The sequence below is a fragment of the Apteryx mantelli genome, chromosome 28 (genome assembly GCF_036417845.1).
Source record: "Apteryx mantelli isolate bAptMan1 chromosome 28, bAptMan1.hap1, whole genome shotgun sequence".
Taxonomy (NCBI): domain Eukaryota; kingdom Metazoa; phylum Chordata; class Aves; order Apterygiformes; family Apterygidae; genus Apteryx; species Apteryx mantelli.
This window is the reverse complement of record NC_090005.1, coordinates 4,499,771-4,522,808: the sequence shown is the minus strand read 5'-3', so window position 1 is coordinate 4,522,808 and position 23,038 is coordinate 4,499,771. Positions and strand designations below refer to the sequence as shown.

Sequence of the window (23,038 nt, the reverse complement as noted above, 5' to 3'; positions counted from 1 at the left end):
GGGGGGGAAGGCTGTTTTTGCAAACAAGGTCTCGGCGGCTCCGGGAAGGGGAGAGCGAGGGGGATTTGTCCCCCCAGGCACAGGGAGTTTGGAGGAGAGGAGCAGGGATGGCTGCCCAGGTGCCACCGCTCGCTGGGAACGCCCTGCCGGGGGGGGGCAGCCTAGCAGGGAGGTGGGAATGCCCCCGCGCCGCGGGGTTAACCAGCCTCTAGCTGCCCCCCCCCCGGCCTGCCCACACCCCCTGTGCCCCCCCCAGGGCCTGCTCCGGCCCCCTTGTGCCCCTCCAGACCCCCTTGTGCCCCCCCCAAGACCTCCTTGTGCCCCCCCAGGGCCTGCTCTGACCCCCTTGTGCCCCCCCAGACCCTCTTGTGCCCCCCCCCGGGCCTGCTTCGACCCCCTTGTGCCCCTCCAGACCCCCTTGTGCCCCCCCCAGGGCCTGCTCCGACCCCCTTGTGGCCCCCCAGACCCTCTTGTGCCCCCCGCAGGGCCTGCCCCGACCCCCTTGTGCCCCCCCCCAGGGCCTGCTCTGACTCCTTGTGCCCCCCCCCAGCCTGCCCCGACTCCCTTGTGCCCCCCCCAAGCCTGGTCCCACCCCCTTATGCCCCCCCCCAGACCTCCTTGTGCCCCCCCCAGGGCCTGCCCTGACCCCCTTGTGTCCCCTCCAGGCCTGCTCCAGACCACCTTGTGCCCCCCCCCCGGCCCACCCTGACCCCCTTGTGCCCCCCCCAGGCCAGCCCGGACCCCCTTGAGCCTGCCCCCCCACCAGCACACTCTGCCCCCCAGGCCTGCCCTGACCCGCAGGCCTATCTGCCCCCCTTGGTGCCTGCTGCCCCCCAGGTCCCCCCTGCCCCCCCCGGGCTATCCGCCCCCCCCCGCTCTGACCCCCCCCCCCCCGCGGCATCGGCCCCTCCCCTCCGGGCCCCACGGAGCAGGCCCCGCCCCGCCCCGCCGAGGCCCCGCCCCCGCGGCCCCGCCCCGCGCTGACCTCCCCTCCCCCCCTCCCCGCGCTGACCTCCCCTCCCCCCCCGCCCTCTCTCGCCGCCGTGCAAATCTCGCGAGACACCGCGCGCTTTCACTAGTGTCTTTGCACCAATCGATCCCTACCGGGCCGGACCGAGCCGGACCAAAACACCCCAAAAAGGAGGGGGGGGGGGGAGGAGGAGGCCGGCCCCGGCCGCACCGACACCTGCCCCGCGCCCTGCGGCTCCCGCCCGGCCGCCGCCCTCGGGCCTCCCGTGCCGCGGGGGAAGAGAAGGGAAGGGAAAGGAAAGGGGTCCCCGCCGCCCCCGCGCCCCCCCCGCCCCACCTGCCCGGGCGCCGCGGCGCGCCGAGCCGAGCCGAGCCCTCCCTCGGGCCTTTGTCCTGCCGCGAGGCCTTCGCGCTCCCGCCGGCCCGCGCGCGCCGCGGCCGGGCGAGGGCTCTACGCGAGGCCGGGGATCCGCGGCCTTCTCCATCCCTTCCCCCCCCACACCCCGTCCCCTTCCCCGCCCCGGAGCCAGCAAGGGGCTCGCCCCCACCTTCCCCCCCCCCCCTCCGCCGCTGCTCCCCTCCCCTCCGCCCTCGTCCCTCGCGTGGAGCCCGGGTGCCCGCAACGGCGGCGGCGCCGGGCTCACGAGAGGCCGCGGAGCCGCCCCTGGCCTCCCCCTCCCGCCCGTGCCGCCGCCGCCGCCGCAGCAGGTTCCCTCCCTCCCTCCTCCTCCTCCTCCTCCTCCTCCTCCTCCTCCTCCTGCCCCCGGCGGCGGCGGGATCCGAGCGGTGCCCGGGGAGCGCTCGGCCCGGGCAGGAGGGGAGAGGAGCGGCGGGGCGGCGGCAGGAGGAGCAGCGGCGGCAGCGCCAGGTGAGCGAGCCCGGGGGCGGCGGGCGAAGCAGGGGGGACCCCCCTCGCCGCCCGCCCCGGCCCGGGCCCGAGGCCGCCCGGGGCGTGGAGGGGGAGCGGGGTGGGGGGGGGGGGCGAAGAGCGAGCCCGGGCAGCGCGGGAGGGGGCAGCGGGCCGGGGGTGGGGGGGGGGCGGTTAAACGCTCCGGGCCGCGGCGGGGGAGCGGCCCGGCGAGGCGCCGAGGGCCGGGGTCACGGCGGAAGGGCTTTGCGGCCTGTGCCCCGCGGCGGCGGGAGCGAGGCCTGGGCCGCGGTGCCGCCTGGCCGGGGCACGGCGCGGCGCAGGCCCCGCGGGCTCTCAGCGCGGCGCGGCGCGGCCCGCGGGGGGGGGGGGGAAGAACCGGGGGGGGGGGGCCCGGCCCGGGGCAGCGGGGAGGCCCCCGGGCGCCGCGGGAGGCGGAGGGGGGGGCACGGCCTTTGAATCCCCGGCCTGGGAGTTGAGGCAGCGCTGCCTCGGGTGCCGGGGAGGAGGCAGGCCGAGGCGGTGCAGCAGCTGGCACCGGGGCAGGCTCCTCGCTCACCTATTTATTTTCAAACGTGAATCTGCTTTTTTTTGAGGGGCTTAACCCACCCCCCCCCCCACTCCCCCCCCAAAAAAAAGGAGTCGGAGAGGGCAGGTAGGGAATGCCATCTGCTCCCGGGAGGGGAAGGAGGGAGGGAGGGATGGATGGATGGGGGGGGACAGCTTCCAGCAGTGCCCGGGCTGGAGGCATTCCCCAGGCCCGGGGAGGCAGATGGGGCCTGTAGGGGTGGAAAATGCTCCGGAACTTGTAGCCGTCCCCTCCCCAGGGCCGCATCCTCGCTTTGGGGTGCGATTCCCTTCTGGATGGTCACCGTGTGGCCTCTCATGGAGGGGGGTGGAAAACCTCAGGCTACTTCAACATCTTCACGTTCATGGCTTGTCTGTCATTTTCCTCAGTGCACAGATTTCCTGTTTTGAAAACTAGGGCTGCTAGCTCTGGTAGGGTTTTTATTCAGATAGTGAAAATGGGGTTCCCTAATAACCACATTTGGTATTCCATTAGTTTTTAAAGCTTGTTACTGATTGGGGAGGGCATGTACAAATGCCCCCGGACTGATTGGCTTAGCCCCCCGTAACTTAGATCTGCAGCATTTGGAGGAAACAGCAGGGACAAAATGGACAGTTAATAAAAGGAACAATTGTATCCTGCCTGTTCTAGAGGGCACTTGCTGCCCTTCAAGAACTTTCCTCATCACATATGCTCTTTATACAGCAAATCTTTATCTTCTATCTCTTTTCTCTACCTCGGTCCGGGAAATGAAACTGGAACAGACATTTCTGGAAATGATGAACTTGATTGGTGCAGTTGGGAAGATGTGATTCACAGTTATAATGAACATTGAAATTTGTCCCATTTTTTCACCGTTCAGTATTTGAATTTTACATTCTGTGATTTTAACCTGTCTATGCAACAATGCCTTTTTTTTAAAACCCTTCAGATAATGGCATCCCTTGTGTTGGATTGCCAGCTGCCCAGGTACATCCAGATGTACCTGTTACACTAAAGGTATCTGGTACTTTACTCTGTAAAGAAGGAGGTTTAAACAAGTGTTATTTTCTTCCTACAATCCCTTTCCGTGCTTAGAAGAACCAAGGCTGTTATCAGTGAAATGTGGAGTTTGGGGAGATCTAGTGTTTCAGGAACGGGCCAAAAATAAATTTTTGGTGAAGAACGTTGCTTTTTTTCCTCCTAGTCATGCAACACAGATGAAAAGCTCTGAAGCTTTTAGTCATAACACACTGCTCCCATGTTTTCCTTTAAATAAAGCATCCAGTGGGAGAATGTGACATAATTGGCTTCTTGGATTAAGAGATCTTGAAATGGCTGTTAATACAGACAGAAGATGAAACTCTCCAGCAGGGTTATAGTTTAAATACAGTAATATGGTGGCAAAGTCCTGTTATTACTGCATGGTAATTTTGTGTTTCTCTTACAAGAAAACTGTCTGTATATGGTTATGCTGCAGAATAGATGCTTTTGAGTATCATCAGTGGCACAAAATATTAAATATCTCTCCTTCCTTTGCATTGCATAATCTTAGTGTTGTTCTTCCATAGCAGCAGAAATGATGGAAGAATTGCATAGCCTGGACCCACGAAGGCAGGAACTGTTGGAGGCCAGGTTCACTGGAGTTGGTGTTGCTAAGGTGAGTATAGCACCTTTGGTAACAGGCATGACTCCTTATCCATCCTGCACAGCACTTTCATTTTTGCTTTTTTACGTTGGTAGTTTTGCTTTGCTAGCAGAATGTTTTGTTTTGATAGTTGTGTTTTCACTGCTAGTTTGCTTGAAGTATGTTTAAGAGGAATGAAAATGGGATCTCTATGAGCAGACATTCTGCCATGCGTAAGATTTTGGGTTGTAATTAAGCTCTCAAGAGTTGCTTCAGCTTAAGGTAGCTTGTACGCCAAAAAAAAAAAAAAAAGAAAAAAGAAAAGGACATCTTTGTCTTTGGAAGTGGGAAACTCTTCTGTCTCTTACTTTCTCAAAGTACACATTTGAGAACCAAATTTGGCTGCTTGTCGGATACAGTTTCAAGTTTATTGTGTTCAATATAACATGTAAGCAGGGTTAATATGTTCAGGAATTTGTTCAACCAGTTATTCTGTGTGGGGACAGTGTGCTAAACTTGTGTGCTCAGTTATATAGAACACAAATCTGTTTGAAGGTAAGCTTTCATATTTCTGTGATCCCAACCTGCTAGTAAAATCCCATCTTTGTCCTCATGTACAACTTTGTAACTGTTCAGTAGCTGCCTTGAGTAAGGCACTCAATGATAACATTGTGCGGTTGCTTGAAACGCTGGCGTTAAGCTGTTGGTTCTCCAGATGTTGTTGGTAGTGTTCATTGATAGGCTCTCTGAACAATGAAATGGTGGCAGAACTCATCTTAAACTAGGTCAGTGATAATTCGGCTTACTTTCGATGAAGGTGTTGAGTCTTGGACAACATCAAGGTAGATGGTAAAAGAGCATGTCATTGCTATATAATTTTCAGACACCTTTTAGAATTACTTCGGGAATAAACTCCGTAGATGTATTTCTTAAAAGAAAAAAATCCAAAGTTAATTACACCAAACTTGAAAGATGGTTTACTTCCAGTTCATACTTTTCTTTCTGATCTGTGCTTCAGTCAGGACTCAACCAATATTAAGTCTTGGAAGGGAGCATGAATAAGTAAAAATGTTCAGCTCTGAGGTGGTGTGATAAGGATGATTAACACTAAAAGTTTTTAAGGGATATCTACTTAAGTTAGTTCCTGAAGAGTGTGATTTTTTTGTTGTTGTTGTTTTTTCCCTGAAGACTTCTTTAATCTTAGGGCTTTTGCTAGTATAAAAGCTTATACTACATAATGTAGTAATGTTATTTTTTGAGACATGTTTTATGTAACACTACAACTTTTTTATATACTTTTTCATCTGTTTTTGCCTCTTTTCCCCTACGTACATAACTTTCACATCTTTATACCAGTATAAGTAAAGTCAAACAACTTTCTAGACTAGGTAAGACTTAGAAACATAGAAACTATCACTGCCTTAAAACAGTGCCAACATACTCAATGCTTATGAAGAACTTCAGGAACTGTTCCTTTTAAAGGAATAACTTTTGAAAGACACAGAAAAGCAAGACTTAATTATGTGTTTATATATGTTTGGAGTAGAAAGAACATGTGTTCTTTCTCTGTACAGGTGAATACTGAAAACTCATTTTTGTTATTAAAGCATATACAAATAAAAAAAAGATAGCCTCATTTCTTGGAGGCCGCACGTTGAGCAAAGCTCCTGTGTTACCGAGTTTTATTTTTACCTGTTGTATGCAGTATAGTGTATTGCTTTGTATTAGTCAGTAAATTGTTAAAGTGCATTGCACTGATTTCAAACAGAGTATATATGTATTTACTTGCATACTTGCTAATTTGCAGTAGATCAGCCAACCATTTATATGACTTAGCATGACTCTACTATATTGCAGCAAATCTTGGTTGCAGTATTAATCTCAGATACTACATTCCCTCCCAGGTTGGTGCTTCAAATTCCCTCCCTACCCCCCCAAGTCTCCGTCCGTCATGCTCCGCACTGGCATTGGTAGGTCATTGTCTTAAAGGGAATATATTGGGAAAGCGGTGATACAGTTTGTGTGATTCTACTAAGATTGTTAGCTCTCTCCAATTAAGTGTTTAAGGAAAGCTACATAAAGTAAGTTAGTGCCATCTAGTGGGACTGGGCCTGGCACGTCCTCCTGGGATAGAAGGTATTCTATTGCTGTTTATTGCATAAAAGGAAGAAATGTCATCTTAGATGCTCTCCTATTGGGTGACTACAGCAGGCAGCTGTAACTCTGAGCTTCCTGCCTTCCACTGACTTGGTGTATCACTTAGTGTATTTGGTTAAGGTTTCTTTAATGTTTAAAAATACAGGGTGTATTTTGGGCCCGTGTAAAAACTAATGTACTAGTTTACATCCTTAATATAACTGCAGCATTTAAAGCCCATTCCCCCTCACCACATTTGCAAGAACATTTATATATGTTTCTAAGAACAAATAAGGGTGAGGTGATCAAGAATAAATTTTTAGGTTGGAAACTAGAAGGAAGCTTCTAACCATCGAAGTTATAGGATTCTGGAAGAGCCTTCCAGTAGCAATGGTAGAAGACAGAAATCCTAAACTGTTTTGGAAGCAGTTGTGTGCTGTCATCTGTAGTAGCAGGAGGCACAACCCAATGACTGAGGTCATCTGCAATCCCAAGTGCCTCAATTCTGTTGCAAGTCGGTGATGAATTTTCTTTCTTAGTGGTTGGAGAATATATTTCTCCAGAAGCTTGAAGTTAATACATGAAATCAAATGTACAAGCAAGAAATGTTTCTAGGCAACTGTTATACTCATGTGGTTCATCCAGGTCGCTAGACGGCTTCAAAAAGCCAGTGATGCTTTAGATGCCTGTTCTTGCCATATGGTCAAGTGCCATTCTTCACCAAATTCACAAAGCCAAGTCCTTGAATAAACGCATGACCATCTGACATCAACTGGTGTTCTTGCTTATTTAGCTCCCATTTATGTTTACTTGTTAGGTGAAATCTGAGCATATTCACTTGAGGTATTATTCTGACTAGTCATCTCAGATTTCTTCCTTGGGTCAGTAGGTACAGAAGACAAAATGTAGTTTGTGTTTCTCTTGATAACATTGTTTAGTTTTGTCTGTTCTCATCTCCTGCCTCTCTGCCCCCTGCCTGGGTGCTGGATTTAAGATGTCAGGCTGGTTAACTCCAAAGGATTCATGTCATTTCTAGAGACTCTTACCGGATAAGAATGGGAATAGGTAACTGTGATGGTTGAATCTATGTATTTGCACACAGTGTGCCTCAGGCTTAATGAGGGTGGATCATAACTGCATCATGTGTATCTTCTACAAGTTTGCTTTCAGAAGGTCTTCAGACTAAGTTGTGTACCCCAGTTTCTTTATATAGCTAAACTAAGAAAGCTGAAGTATTTCTAGAGAGGCAACCTCTGTCTGACTATGAGAATCTTGCAGATCCAGTTGACTGTGCTAGAATTGAAGTAGTATTGGTCTTGATGGCAGGTATGCTCTCCCTGACTCCCTCTGTGAGGTATCATAAAGAGGGAAATGAAAATAACCTGGGAGGTGTCATTTATGTTGCAGGACATCTGCCTCCAAAAATTGAATGTCTCATTAAAAAAAAGAAGAGCATTTACTTGTGTTACTTTGTTCTTTAACCTTCTAGGTCCTCTGTCACTCTAGAGTCTTTATAAGTAAATCAGTTCAGTAACTGCCAGTTGAATATTCTACTTTTCAACATCTTAGCAGCAAAGTTACCAAATTAAGGATCGATATATGGGAGTAGTCATGTCTTCTTTGGAGGGAAGCAGTGCTGCACAGTGATGTTCCTTAACAGGTGTCGCATGCCACCAGAAGAACTAGTTAGTAAGAGTTCTGAAACTTAGAAATGAATTTTATCAGCTACCAAAGAAAGCACCTGGACACTCCTTTTCTTTATGCCAGATACTTGAAATTTGCTTGGATGCTTCCTTGTGCGACGGTATTTGTTTCAAATGTGTTGTCTGGCTACTACAGCCCCAAAACAGTTGTCAGATTTCAGTTCTATTTCTGCAACTGAGCTGATGTTTAGGGTAAGTTGCGTGACACTTTGCCTGCTTTGCCGTCAGTAGAACAAAGATACTATTTTTTTCATCCTGAGAGGAGAGCTCTGGAGGCATAATGGAAGCCATGTAACTCATGTTGCAAACCTCCTTACCCATCAGACGTAGTGGAAGTTACCTGTGAGTATTTGAGAGTAGATTAACTTCTCGTGGTAAAAGACAAACCTGCGGTGCAAATGAGATTGGGATTTTATTATTAGCCATAATGTTGGTTAGTACTGAGCCTTTTTAAAAGCCCTGAAGCACAATATAACTCTCACATTTTTGAGATGCTTGAAATAAAAGTATCTTAATTAGAGCTTGCTTATGCAGTAGCACATACACTAGTGTAACTGGAACATCCTTTTGCCTTGGTGTAAGCCTCTGTGAAGCCAGCCCTAACTTGAAGTGGAATTCAAGGATTGACTTTTTCTCTTTGAACCTCACAATTTGCTACAGAATTCACAAAAGTTCAGGTCACTTTGGCTTGAGGTCATGAAGTATGTGTCCACCGTTGAGTTAGCAAGAGAGTTTTGCAAAGAATGTTCTTGTGAATCCACCTTTGTGACTCTAGCTAGGCAACTGGAATTCTTAGAATTCTCTTTCAGTGTGGGGAGTAGTCTCACCACTTTCAGTTGGACAATATGCAGCCTCTAAGTTTTTGGCTAGTTGATTGTGGTCTCAATGGTCAAGAACTGCGTGTGCTGATTAGAAGGAGACTGCACAACAGGAAGGAGTTCTGGACCAGCTTGGAGGATCACTTTTGGCAGCTTGAAGAGGCTAGGGAAACACACATGTCACGTGAGGCAGTAGATAGACTTGAACAGCAACAGGTAAGGGAAGGTTGAGTCAAACTAACGTTACGGAAGACCAGATGGGAGTTATTATCAGGCTAAACTGTTTTCATTGAAATTTTAGCCACTGTGCCTTGTTTGTGGCCCTTTCCATGGCTCATGGCAAAGAGAAATGACTACCCAACTTGTGCGAGTAGACACGACTTTAAATTCTTGCCTTTGAGTTGGAGTCTTAAAAGTACCTGCTACTCTTGCATCCGCTTTCAGCATGGAGGTTTTGTTGTGCATAGGTAGATCACAGACTTGGAAGCGGCAGCTGATCAGATGAATTGCAAGGAAAAAGAATATGCCAGCTTATCTCAGAAAGAAATTCCTTGCGGAGGCAGAAGTGTGTGCTGTTCTTGTGCTTCCATTTGGTAAACACTGTAGAAACGATGGGCTTATTTCAGATGACCCACATATTTCAAATTTTTTGCTGAGCCGCATCACCATTTTTCTTAACAGGCTATACTGGATGAGTGGATTGGAAGTGCTATCAGAGTAGTGCAGTATTATCCCAAAGTAGTCAATGCTGGCAAAGCCAGATGCCAATGCAGGTGACTTATTCAGGAACAAAACTGATAAGCTCTTCCTGGAGCACGAGCTAATTGCATGATTATTATCCCCTACTACTACTACTCAAGCAACAGTCTCAGGCTGGTGTTCTTTGCCATCACTTACTTTTCCAAAATTCAGGTTCATTCTTTTAATTCCTCTTGTGTTATGACCACTTAAAATGGTATGCTAAATTAAGTGCTGAATATTTGTCCTTATGTCAGTTGCTGAGTTAAATATAAACAGCCAAGAATGATAAAAACACAAATTAGAGGGTTTTTTTAATATACACGTACACACACACATGCACATAGTTGAGGAGGGGACATCCAGATGTATAGTTTCTCACGTACCCTTTGCCTAAACCTGTTGCTATAAGCAGTTGATCTACAACGTTATGTGTGAAGCTGTAAACACCTAGCTGGATGATCAGGAAAACTTACTGTTCTTTTTGTGTTGCCTAACTACGTGAGCAGGGGTACAGCTGAGGACTGGGCCGTGCTCCTTAAACCTCCCAGGTATTGCATCTTTCTTGCTTCGGGTACAGCATGTTCTAATGAATGATTTGCTCTTGGATGGTGGAAATACCTCAAAACGATACTTTTTTGCACTCCCTGCCTGTAAGATAGGCCTAATACTTTACTGTAATACTTCAGTTTATGTTCAAGTCCCTCTTGAGGATAATCAAGGGAAAGGAAAACTCACCTCATTGGGAAATGGATCAAAACTGGTCTACAAAGAATTAATCTTGCATTTGTTCCCAGTATCATGGCACATGTGTTTATCTACAGTGAACTTGCTAGATTAGTAGACAACTGGCAAGCTGTTCTTCTCTTTCTGATTCTGTAACTCAGTTGTTAATTCCTTCTCACCCTTTCTACTACTGCCTTGAGGTCAATTTAATGCTTTTGTTAGTTTTGTTTGTAGAAAAAGCTTTAAGCTAAAGTGAAAACAGTATATTTACTCTTCGAGAATTCAAGATCAGAATTGCGTTGCTCTTTTGCAGCTGCAAAAAATGGATTTGACTCAAATCTCTCTCTAGCTGTAAATTTCCAGCACGGAATAGTTTAGTACAGGTGGTTGCGGTACTGGAAATAAGAACAAGGTTGTGAATTTCGTATTGTGCATTTTTCTAGAACTTTACGTTCTAATCCAAATTGCGTGGATTTTTAGCATTGTAGAGGATAAAGCTGCATTTCTGAAAAAAAACTTAGGATCTTTTTTAACTATAGGTGGCCTCGCTAGCTTATTTTTCCAGTCTGTCCTGGAATGCAGGACCCTTGGGTGAAATATGGACCTTTATTAAGCCACTGTAATATCCTTTCGACCGCAGTGTTCCTGAAAAGCTCAAATGTGGCATTTTGGGAGCAGCTGTTCCTGTCATTTGCTATCCATGTGCAAAATGGAGGCAGCAAGATTGTAGCAAATGTGGAAACAACTTTCACTTTCATCTTCATCATGTCAGAGCCCCGACCTGTCTGGACGAGACCAGCGAATGCTCCGTTGTTGAGATGCTCCTGCAGCTAAGAAAGCTTTTGCGCTTGCGCAGGAGGTTAATGTTTTGAGCGTGCTGCTGAGGTTTGAGTTCATGGGAGGAAGTGAAGGATTTTAGAGGACAGCATTTGTGCAGTTTATAAACAAGCTTTTTACATGGGTGAAAAGCTTAACCTTCTGTCACCACTTGCCATAAAATCTGCTACGTTTATTATCAACGAGGCCTTCATGTGGCTGTAGTTAAGGTTAGTGTTGACACTTTTGCTGTGTTAAGTCCTATTGGCCAAGCAATAAATCTGACACAAAAAAAAAAAGTTGGACCTATAATATTTGTCAAACTTCACATCATTTTCCTTTTTTCTTTAAGGCAACTAGATTTTAAGCAGTTACATTGAGGGAAGGGTAAAGTGCCTTTCTGATCCTCAAGCTATTTCTGTGATGAGTTGAAAGGGTAAGGGGTATGGCCTAAAGAATAACATCTGCAATTTTTAAGTAATTTATTTTTAAAAGGGAATCCTAAATGTTTAGCTTCTTGAGCTGTTCAACTTATTGTTTTTTTTGCCTTGAAGTGATTAAGCCTCTCCACTTAGGAGAAACAAATTTGGTAGTTAGCACTAGGAGCGTAATACAGACAATATGAGCTAAAGCTTTACGTTGTGCAGACAGTTGCTTTGAACTGGGGCGTGGGGGGGTAGCAATAGCTAGGTTGTGTCATGAGCTTAATTTGGTGGTATTTGCCTTAAATGGGGAAGGGAAAACTGTTACCCTCGAAAGTAATCAACTATGGGATTTTTCTGTGGTGTTTAGACTTGTTCCCCACCTACCCACCCAGAAGTCTTCTGTTCAAGTGTACAATGAGAAGTGGCTTAGCCTTGAGGGAAGATTGATGGGTGGGAAGTGGTTACTGCAAAAATAAGAATGCCAAAATAGAATAAATCTTTGAGAGAAGATGCTCACAAGTTATTAATGGAGAGGTGGCTTTATCATGTCATTCTTCCTGTTAATACATTCTTTCAATACTTGTGAATCGTGTTTTTATATCTTTGTCAAATTAGTCTAGATTTCTTAAGTTAGGTCTGTGGGAGGATATTTTGTGTCAGAGCACTAGGCTAAAGCAGTGACATTGCATGATTCACTCTTCTCTTCTTTCCTTTAAAACAGATTTGATACAGGTTTTAGAAAATAACTTATAAAAATACTTTGATGCTTCAAAATGCAGGTGCGTACCTAGTAGAGCTTGCAAAGATGCAGCTAGGCTCTTCCAGGTAACCAGATACTGTTTCTGTAAATCTATTCCAGCCTCTTCATTTTGCACTTCAGCTTGGTAGGAGCAACTGCTATAGTGGTAGGTCAGTCATGGGCGCGTAAGATCGCCTAGCGAGAGAGATTCTGTCTTGTGTTAACAGTAGTAAAGCTGTCACCCATAACAACTGTCACTTGTTCATTTTCCTTGAGCTAAAAAAATGCATGAAAAAAGAAAATCAGTGGTACTGCCGGCACCTGGTAGCAGTAATAGCTGCCTTGCCAGATGGAAAATGCCTCTAAACTCATAGCCCCGGGTCAAGCAGATGGTTGCCTGAAGAGCTGAACTTTGAACTGCTACCCACCAAATCAGAAGTTTTCTTCTCAAGCTAACCATCTTAGTTCTTGATGAATGTTGCCTTTGCTTTTGGGATAAATATGGCAGTTAGTATCTGTACCAATTTAGTACAGAAATATCATTGCAAAGACTGGATCAGTATACTGAGAAAAGACTGTCCAACTGGCAACCCAACTTCTGTCTTGCTCCAAATGACTTCTGAAGATTTTTTTTTTTAGTCCCCCATCGTGTGTCTAGGCATTTGACCCATGCTGCTGCTGTATCTGCATGATAGAGCAGTGTAGCTAGCCCAGAGATGCAATGTTGTATAGGATGTTTCTGCCTTGTACGGAAGCTGTTTCTAACAGTTCTTGCTTGTTTTTTCACTAGGGTCCATTAAATAGTGAGTCTTCCAACCAGAGCTTGTGCAGCGTGGGTTCTCTGAGTGATAAAGAACTGGAGGTAAGCAGGCAAAAAATCCTTAATTGTAATTGGGTTTAAATTAGACGTGATTGAACTCGCAAAGTATAGAAGAAATTCAGTGAGAGTGGGTGATGGTATTCTTTGGTCAGGGCATGAAAGGGACTAGTGGAAGAATCCAGACTTCATCTAAATCCTACAGCCTTCAGAGCATGCTACAAGACCGTCCTTCCTGAAGCTTCCTGCTGTAACAGATGGATATTACCCAAGCCCAAAAACATAGCATTCATAAGGCTCAGCTTCTGAAAATGTTTTCTGCTGCACTGTGATTTATTTGCTGGTTTTGGATACAGTTTTGGCCAGATAAAAAGCCAGAGAGCCTTAGTGGAAAAGTTTGCCTTACCTATTAAATATGTGAATTTGCAGAATCTGTACAAAGCTGAGCGCTCTTATGAACTGCTTTGTGGAAGTGTGGGGAGGTGAAAATTGATGCTTTGTCCCTGTTTAATCTCACAGCCTTAGGATTAACTATTTGAAAACACTTACTAAAGCAGCGAAATGAATTGCAGAGTTACGTTTTGCTTTAAAATTCTCTGTTAATAAAGCAACATCTCAAACTTAAATGCTTTTCCTTACAAATTTAAAGAACTTCCCACCCGCTATCGGGTAAGTTTTGGATCATATTTCCCTGTAATGCATGGCAGTACTAATATGATGTGTCTGGTGAAATTTAGTTCTTCAAGAACACAATATTTTGAACTCTATACAAGTAAGTATTGCTAATAGTGGAAGACTGAGTATTAAGTTTTAATTTACTTAATTTTTGATCAACTTCTGTAAAGTGATTTAAATTAACCAGGCTGACATAATTAAATCTACCATTCCTTGCTTTTCAGTCAGTGGCAGAGTATATAATTTCTGTTGTGCAAGTATGTGAATAGAAAAGCAACTTAAACTGAATCTCATTAAAATGCTTGCGATTCCATTGAGGCCATAATGGAGCCAATGGTGTTACTGTCACTCCAACGTTGTTCGTGAGTTGTTTTTTAGTAAGGATTGGGAAGACTATTTCATTGACTTTGACACATACAAGAGCTGGTACCAGTCAGTCTGTAGATAGTTATGGAGTTGTCAGTCTCTTCGTTCTAGAAAGTACTTCGCAGACCCAATAGCTGCCTTTGTCTTAACATCCCCCTCCATCCTTTTACCAAAATACTATCAGTGACTGCCCAACTGGTAACATGGGGCTGTAGGCATCCAGCATCCCCTGGGGACACAGCCAGGTTTAGATTTTGGCTGTGGTAGCTTTATTCTTTATATCCTATTGAAGGAGGTAGATTGATTTCTGTGCTTACTGTGTGCTAGTCCTTTGGCAGAGGTCTTTGAACAGGGTACTTTGGACTTTGGTTTCCAAAGAGCATGAAACTTAGGTTTACCACAGACTTTCTGGCCATGGCTTTCCCTCCCCCAGTGTTGTGTTCTGCACACTGTGGTTTTCTTCCTGGCCGTGGGCTACGGTTTAGTGGTGACTGAAGTGATTGTAAAGCATATAGCTTGGAAACTGTTGGGGCCCTTTGGGATAAAAGATGTTTTAAAAATGATGGCGGTGATGGAAATGACAAGATGTCTTTCTTTCCTTCCAGCAACCTCAGTAAGCTGTTTCTGATGCAGTGCTTCCTAATGTTCACAGCACGCTAGGCCACATAAGTGACTCTGGTGTCAGGGAAAGCGCCACGCCAGGGCCCACTGCACTCACGTGTCTAGACTTGCTAGCCTTGTACAGACAGACAGGCCTGCCGCTTTTGGAGACATTGGCTTCCCGCCTGTGCTCTGTATTGTGCATGGGCATAAATACATCGCTGTACGGTGGTAAGCTGCCCCTCAGATCTCTGGTTGCTCGCAGATGCAGCCAGCCCTTGACTTTCCTGAGAGCGGACGAAACGCGGACTGAAGTCCAAGTGAATTACTCAATCTGTGGCGGCGTTCTTCTGGCCGCCATCTTTCCTGGGAATCTCTTCCCTTTCTTTGTGTAAGGTTGCAGATGTGCACCAGCGGGCAGGATAGTTCTTGTAGCCATCTGCAAAGGGCTTTAGGAAAGAGCAGAGCTGCAGGCGAGATGAGTTGTCCTGATAGATTGCAAGTAGCTAGTGGACTGTAAATCTGGATGCCTCTGCTCGAACATGAAGAAGTTCTGTTGTCACTTGGGCCTCTTCTCAGCCACTTTATTTCTTTTGTACCGGTACTGTGACCACCTTGAAGCAGTCTATGCAGATACTGTGTTTGCACTTGTTCTGCTAACCATGTAGGGTAACTGGGCTACAGATGCTGGCTTATAGCAGTTGAAATAGGAAAAAAATAATCTCATTGCTAACCTTGTTCTCTCCTTTCTGCAGTGCATATATCTGAAGGTAGAAGCTATTTGAGAGCTATTGTTTCTTTAAGTACCAGTAGTAGAAACAAACGCACGAGAGAAATGAAATGGCCACTGGGGATATGGAGTAGATTATTGTGTTTTGGTGTTTTCTTTAAATCTTGGAATAACTGCAGAAATGTTAATTTTGAAGTATTGTTTAACAGACTCCTGAGAAAAAACAGAATGACCAGCGGAATAGAAAAAGGAAAGCAGATGCATATGAAACCAGTCAAGGTAATCCATTCTCCTGACCCTGCTGCAGGATTTCCGAACGGTCGGTAATTTGTACACGTTTTGCACAGTCAGTGTCCTAGGAAACTAATGGCTCTTCTCAAGGGTGTGTCAGGCAGCTTGTTATAAACTACTCCATGATGGTGTAGTTCTCTTCTGGGAGCCTTGTTATCCTCATTGGCAGGAAAACACTTGTCTTCAGCTTATTTGCACAAACTATTGCATTTTTATGGGACAAACTGCCCAAAGGCTTAATGTGGCTTCTCTGAAGTGTTGTTTTGGTCCCATGTCACTAGATATACAGCAGCCAGACTTCAAAATACAGGCTGTGCTGTCTCTTTCTTGCTTTTTGAGACTTATGTCTTCCTTGTTAAGAGTGGGTTCTCACCATTACAAATAGTTGGAGAACAAGCTGTACTCAAGCATAAAGCAGGCAGTGCTGTCTTAAAGTACTAAGAAAAACCCGTAGTCTTTTAGTCAAAGTTCAAGTTCTCTAGTAAATGGGCATAGGAACAGATTTCTGGGGTTTTTTTATTCTTCCACAAGAAAGTGATAAGGATTGCGTTGACAGGACTGCTTTTACAACAATAATATAATAAGGGAAAAAGGCTAAGTTTTAATGAGCTGGTATTAAGTCCCTGCTAATTATCTCTCTAACTGTTATAGGAAAGCTTGTGAGAGATCTAGCATGGAGTCATTTACGTGAAGGCAAATGAGTAAAAGTACCCTTTACTCTGTCTTGATCTTGAAGGAAATTTTGGAGAACCTATGCAATGTTCTATGACACTAGGTGTTTTTTAAGTACTTTTGTGACTACAAATGCTGTTTGATTGGAATTGAGTTATTTAAACCATCAACTGTAAAGCCACCAAACTACAGCACAAGAGGGTCTCACTCTTCTGTTGTGCAGGAGCTTTTGTTACAACAGGTAAACTGTTGTAACTGTTGCACCTTTATGTGCAGAAAGGAGTGTCGAAGTGTAGGAGTAGTTTTTCGGAATGGCATCATGATTTCTGCACTTAAAAATACAATGATTTATTTTTCTCTGTGTTTTTCCTTTTTAGGAAAAGGCACTCCTAGAGGACATAAAATTAGTGATTATTTTGAGGTAAGTGCCTTTACGTTTTCTGAAAAATCTGTTTGAATCCGCATATACAAAATCTTTCTATAGATGGAAGTTTAATGTAACTTAGGTTGTTTATCCATCATGTTAAATAACAGCTTCAAGCCATCAATTGACTGTGTTAACCTGTATGTTTGAACTTGGTTAGGTAGAGAATCTGGGATTTTTGGAAGTTGGTTTCTAAATCAACTTTTCTTTCATCAGTTGATAAACCATTTTTATAAAAGAGCACCCATATAAGAGTAGATTTGAGCTTGATTTCCATTGGAGCCTGGATCTCGGATGAAGATATTGAACCTCTTTTTGTGCAGGCCTATTGTGATAAAGATCCAATGCTGCAAAGGAACGTACCTGCAAAGTCCTGTCGATTTGAGTAGGAAGTTGTTTACAAAATTGCCTGTGTAGAGGTAGCTTGCTATGAGAGGCTGATGCCACACTGGAAATACAGACCCCAAAACAGTGATGGATGCTCTAAAGATCAATATTCTTTTTATTGCATAATCTCTGAAGTCTTTTTTTAAAGTCTGCACAAACTAGAGCTCTGTCTTTAATTTTTGGTAAGTGTGGTGCACTGTGCAGTGCGGGAACGTAGGAATTTCCTTACCAGTTAGAACAGTGGTCCAGCTGCATATGTATCCTGTCTTTGACAGTAACTGGTACCGATGCTTCAATGAAAGGTGTATACCTTTTCCCAGTCCGTGGCACATAATTAAATATATCTGCGCATAGCGGAGGGGCTTCCTAATTCTGTACAGTTAGTGATTGGTTTGTCTGCAAGCACATGGGTTTATATCTTTTGGTCTTAAAATGAAAAATGTACTTAATGCAAATGTGAATGTTTAGCTATCTGAAGTACTCACTTTTGCTGTTGTGATGAACACCATTGCTCATCCGTGTTTTTTTCTTTTCCTTTCTTTTTGAAAAGCAGTGCATTGAAATTTTAAGTTTTTCCTCTTGCATTGTTTTCAGATTGTTTAAATGGGTCCCTAGGGCCTGTAAGACTTCATTTTTAAGATTAATGTGTTGCTTCTTTCTCTATTAGATTTGCTTAAATAGAGTATCTCTGTGGAGTTACTGATGATCAAATATTTTCTTTTGGCCAGTTTGCTGGGGGAAGTGGCCCAGGAACCAGTCCTGGCAGAAGCGTGCCGCCTGTCGCCAGATCTTCACCACAGCATTCCTTATCCAATCCCTTACCGGTAAGTATTTTCCTTGGGGACAGAGCTTGTGGCATGTCATTGATTAGGCTGGTGACTGTGCTTCAGAGGGTAATAAAAGGTTCTGAACGGGAAAGGAGGTTCTCCTGGTGAGTGATTTGACTTCTTGTTATTTTTATATATGTGAATTTTTTAAATCTGATGCAGGGTTGTGGCAGCAAAGCCAGGCATCTAGGACCCTGTAACAGTTGTTAGTCCAGCAGTAAATGATCTTGCATGCTTTAAGCTCAGATACTCATATTAACATTTTTAATTGTGGTTACAGTTATGTTGCTGTTCCTAATAAAAGGTGGAACTAATATATTTGCTGTTTGATTATCTTGTGCTCCCCGGCAGCTCTTGAGTTTTTCCATGGAATTGGACTGTGTTGTGTGTTTGTATAGCACTAGTACAATGATGCGTCGATCTTGATTGGGCCCTTTGGGACTACTGAAAAGCATTCATACCATAATTATACTGGGAAGATCTTTTACGTCATGCCTGTGTGTATGTGATTTGTGAGGACTATTAGCAAAAACTTGCAAAGAGATGTGTGTTTATGCACATCGACTGCTATTTTTTTTGTTACATCAATTCCATTTTGCTATCTGAGCATTTCTGCAAGATCTGAATGTGAACGAATAACCTGTATTTTTAAGCCATTTTAGCACAATGCAGCTAAAGAAATTTCTTTAAACTAGTTAAGCAATGTTTGAAGTCTCTAGTTTTGAACATTGCCTCGGCCTCTCTTTAAAATTTGTCAGCATTTGTGGAGTGTCACAGGAGCCTAGAGCATTATGGGAAAGGTTAGTATTCCAAAACCAAATGCAAAGTCTTTACTGATTACATTATTCTGAAGAGACCTTTGCACAGTTCCTGAATGTGTACTGAACTGAATCCCAGCACTGAATGCTCTGCTCAGAATCCAGTATATGTTAACTAGATTTTGGAAGCTTTGCAGTACTTTAAGGGAGAGCTTCTGATATGCTTCTAGATATTTTTGATGTTTGTGAAAATTAAAATATATCTGGCTATTTGAACGGCCCTTCCCCTGCCTTACATTAATTCACTAATACTCCTCCTTAAAGAGAAGTCAATGAAAGAAAAAACATCTCTGAATGTTGCAGGTGAGTGATGTATTAGGGACAGTTCTTTATTCCGTAGATGGCATATCCTTCAAGTGTTTATAATGGGACTATAGTTGATTCTCTCGTTGGTTTGCTTCTTTTGCAGTTCTGTAAACTGAGTAGGTAAAAGTTTGAGCAGAACACATCTCATGTAGTCAAGACTGATGTTACAGTTAGTTTCAGGTGTGTCAGTTTGTCTCTTTCCTTATGCAGGTATTCTTTTTTTCTTATCTTCTTTCTGTCCTTTACTCTTGCAGCTCAACTTTTACCGTTTGCATATTCATAATGGAAACTATGTGCATTTGCAAGATCAGTCTTCCTCTTACAAACTGAATATCAACAGTTTGAGATAAGTCCAAAAATAAGGGAGGGGAAACGGTAAAAATTGGAGTTAAATATTTGAGCATCTTATCCATTATAGAGATTAGTATGGTCTAGGAAGAGAGCAGTGTGTTAAAATGTCTTTAACGGTGAAACAGACCTCCAAGCCTATGAACCAAGCTCTACTGTACTTTCTGCAGTCAGAACTTGCAGGGGAATTGTAACGTCTTCAGGATGTTACTTCTTGTCTTCAAATCTCTTGACTGATTTGAATTGCTTTGCTTCTGCTTTGAGTAGAAGAGAACTACAGGTCAGCCTTCAGGCTCTTGCAAGGTCACTGTCATATACAAGCGTTCTGTTGGGGAAGAAAGTTTGCTCTTGACATTTCTAGTGTTAGCCAGAAAATATGCTTCATGTCGCAATTCAAGTTTTAAGAAAAACTGAACCTTGACTTGACTATTTACTTTCTACGTGGCATATGCTTGGCCCACGGTTACAGCTTGGGAAGAGTTAGATGAGTATTACCCAGACTGCTAAATTGTAGGGGGTGATGGGCTGGGTTTTAAAGTAAGGACAAAGGGCTTCCGAGTATTGTAATCAGTGCAGCTCAGATGATTCTTGCTCTTATTGAACACAATTCCTGTATCACAGTTGGAAAATGAGTTTACTGCCCAAGGAAGTAGCTGGCCCTTTCGGATGCTATGCATCCCCTAAAGATTTGGGGAAAACATTAGTTCTTATCTTGCAGGAGACTGGTCCCTGCTTTTGTGGCAAAAATGAGGTTACCGTGATGTCTGGGTTCTAGACATGGCTAGACTCCTGCCATTGAGCAGTTGTGACTCAGTTTACTTCGCCAAGTAACCAAACCCATTGTGACATTGGCTATTTTAAAATGAGTCCTTAAAAAAACATCGAGTATTTTAACTTTGAATGCATTGATCAGAGTCACAATGTACTAAGAATCTTGCATCTCCAACTTTTTTTGCCCCACTGGGTCCAAAATACATGCAGTTGCAAAGGAAAGGCATGTGCAAGGAATTCCGTCCTGTGTATTCATTTGTTACTTTTTTTTTCTTACTGTTGTTAACTTCATCTCCTTTTTGACATCTGCCATTGGAATGATCACTCCAGGAGTCCTGTTTGAGTTATCAGATCCTCACCATGCTGCCTGCCCATTCCTGAGCTGCTGCTTCGCTGACAACAGTTTTGGCAGAGCCAGAGAATCGCTTAGGGGAAAAAAAGTTCATTGTATTTTTTTTGACTGTGTTACAGCGGCGAGTGGAGCAGCCGCTGTATGGGGTAGACGGCACCACAGCAAAGGAACCGCAGGAGGAACACTCTGCTCTGCCAACGCTGATGTCGGTGATGCTGGCGAAACAGCGGCTAGAGAATGAGCAGCTGGCACAGAGGGGAGGTGGCCTCTGTTTTACTTTTGTCTCGGTGAGCAGCTCTGAAAAGATTTGAATCCCAGGGGATGTGTCTAGCTAAGGGATGGGACATTTGAAGCTTTTCAGCTCAAAGACAGTGGTTCAAGTGCAGCCTGGTTTATTGATGATCAAGTCTACCATCTTATGGTAAGTTCATCTTCCTTGTGAAGAGTTCTAGGTCCCAGGCTTTGCTTGTTTAATAAAATGATATGAGGTTTAAGTTAACTATTCAAAATGTTGTGTAGAACAAAATAATAGCATCTGAGAGGCTAAACTGATGGAAGCAACAGAGCAAATGAATAGAGTACAGTCTTGCTTTGAGAACTGTTTGTTTTGGCTTAACTTAATCTCAGCTGACATGAATTATATTAGGTTTTTAAAATCTTTGTCTTCTAGCAGGTTGGGCCAGACTTCTTGAAAGAAACTGACTCTTTGTTTTAATGAACTAAATTTCTAAAGCGTTCTTAAATCTTAATGTAAAAGTATCGTATGAAGGCCAAACTGCACCTCCCATGTAAGATAAGTGTATCTGCATGGGCGCTCACAGTCATGTCAAGGAGCACATAACAATACATTAACTTTCTTTTGCAGGCCCAGCAAGGCAGCCCATCTTCTACGGGATCAGGGAACACTGAGCATTCCTGCGCTTCCCAAAAACAGATTTCCATCCAGCACAAACAGTCACAGGTATAGCTCACTAGACAATATGTCTCTTGAATGTGAGATATAAGCTCAATCTAGTTTATCTTCCACACCACAGGATGCCACTTGTAGTAGACGTAATTGTTCCAATTACTGTTCTTTTCACCAGAAACCAGTCTGTAACTCTGCTGGTTGAAGTGAATGGCTCTGAACTTTGTTCTTTATCCTGTGAAGGATGCTTTTCTGTTGCTGCTATTGAAGCTTGCTTAATCTGTTACTGAGGCTTTTCTGTGTCAGTAGGGTGGGCAGTTCTTTGGCTGCATGAGAATATCTTCATGAGAGGAATGCCTTGGATGGCTCTGTCCATTGCACTTGGGTTGCATCCGGAATGTTCTTCCTCTCCTTATAACTGAAGACATAAATGGAAGTGGTTGTAATGATCACTCAGGTTTCCTTTCAAGGGGTGGATCATGGGTGCGTTCACACTGCCTACAGTACAAATATTCATAGTCTGAGCTAGAGTCAAGAAGAGGAATAGCTCTTTCAACTGTATTACTGTCTTTTTGATGCCCTTTAATCTGTTACCAGTTGTCTTGTGATTTTTATGGCAAGATTTACTTTTAGCTGTGTCATCTTCATCTGTTGTTTATAAGGGCATTCAGCTTCATCTGCAATGTATCTTGCTCGTTTCTTCTCCAAGCCTGCTTTTAATCTTGTTTTGATTTTTTTTTTTTTCGTCCCTGATTTCTCTGTGACTGACCCTTCCCTTGAGTGCTTTTTAAACTGTCAGTTCTGTCAGTCGTTTTCTCACATCCGTCTGTTTCAGAGATGATTTTGTTGGTGGGGGAAGTTCATTCTCCATTTACCCAGCAGGTGGTACAAGTTCTTTGCACATGAAGAACAGCAATTGTACCTCTGGCGACATTACTAGCTAAAATCTGGGCCTTGTCATGTCACTAGGGTCACATCTGTTGTCTGTATTGTTCAAGCCCTGGTCTGTCTGTCTGAAGAAGATTCCTATTTCTTGCTAGTACGTGGAGAAGTCTTGTGCTAGAAGGGCGCCGTGACTCAAGAACCTCCAGGAATACCTCTCAGATTTCTCTCTCTGCTGTCCCAACACCACTGTTTATAACAGTGATCCCAGTTGGGGTGAGCAAGATGGTTTATTCTCTCCTGCTCGTAACATGCCCACGGGGTCCATCTTTCTTGAAAAGGGTGACACGCTATCTAAACATGCTTTCTGCTGATGCTCAGCTTCGTGGTATGCTCCAGAGGACTAGATGCTTGCATAAGAACAAAGACTCCAGGTAGATGCTTGCCTGCGTGATGAGGACATGTATACATTCTCTTTTTTCCCTTCCCAACCTAGTTGGAGTTCATAGGGGAAAAGAAATATCTTCAGTGATTCCCAACTTGAATCACTTTTGACGATGCCAAAAGCAAGTCAGCGCGAGTGTGATGTCCTTAGCATTTTCAGACAGTGCTAGGGCCCTCTAAATGTTCTGAGGCAAGGTGAGTTGTGGTGAAAGCTCCATGAATGTAAAAGCACACATCCTGCAGCCTGACTTCATCTCACAGAGTGCAAGCATGTTCGTGCATTTGACAGACGGACATAACAGTCACTTA

The 23,038-nt window shown here is 44.5% G+C and overlaps 1 protein-coding gene across 2 annotated transcripts in view; it reads left to right on the top strand.

Annotated features, from left to right (window-relative positions):
* The first annotated feature begins 1,660 nt into the window (after positions 1–1,660).
* Positions 1,661–23,038, top strand: part of TLK2 (tousled like kinase 2) — a 43,266-nt gene continuing 21,888 nt past the window's right edge. The window contains exons 1-8 of one of the 2 annotated variants that reach the window (XM_067311932.1): positions 1,661–1,837; positions 3,956–4,044; positions 12,903–12,974; positions 15,510–15,579; positions 16,641–16,684; positions 17,803–17,898; positions 20,616–20,783; positions 21,362–21,457. In XM_067311932.1, the coding sequence (XP_067168033.1) occupies positions 3,964–4,044; positions 12,903–12,974; positions 15,510–15,579; positions 16,641–16,684; positions 17,803–17,898; positions 20,616–20,783; positions 21,362–21,457 (627 nt within the window). In that variant the 5' untranslated portion in view covers positions 1,661–1,837; positions 3,956–3,963. Of the gene's footprint in view, positions 1,838–3,955; positions 4,045–5,960; positions 5,982–12,902; positions 12,975–15,509; positions 15,580–16,640; positions 16,685–17,802; positions 17,899–20,615; positions 20,784–21,361; positions 21,458–23,038 lie in introns of those variants that run through there. The other variant, XM_067311933.1, reaches the window with a different exon arrangement.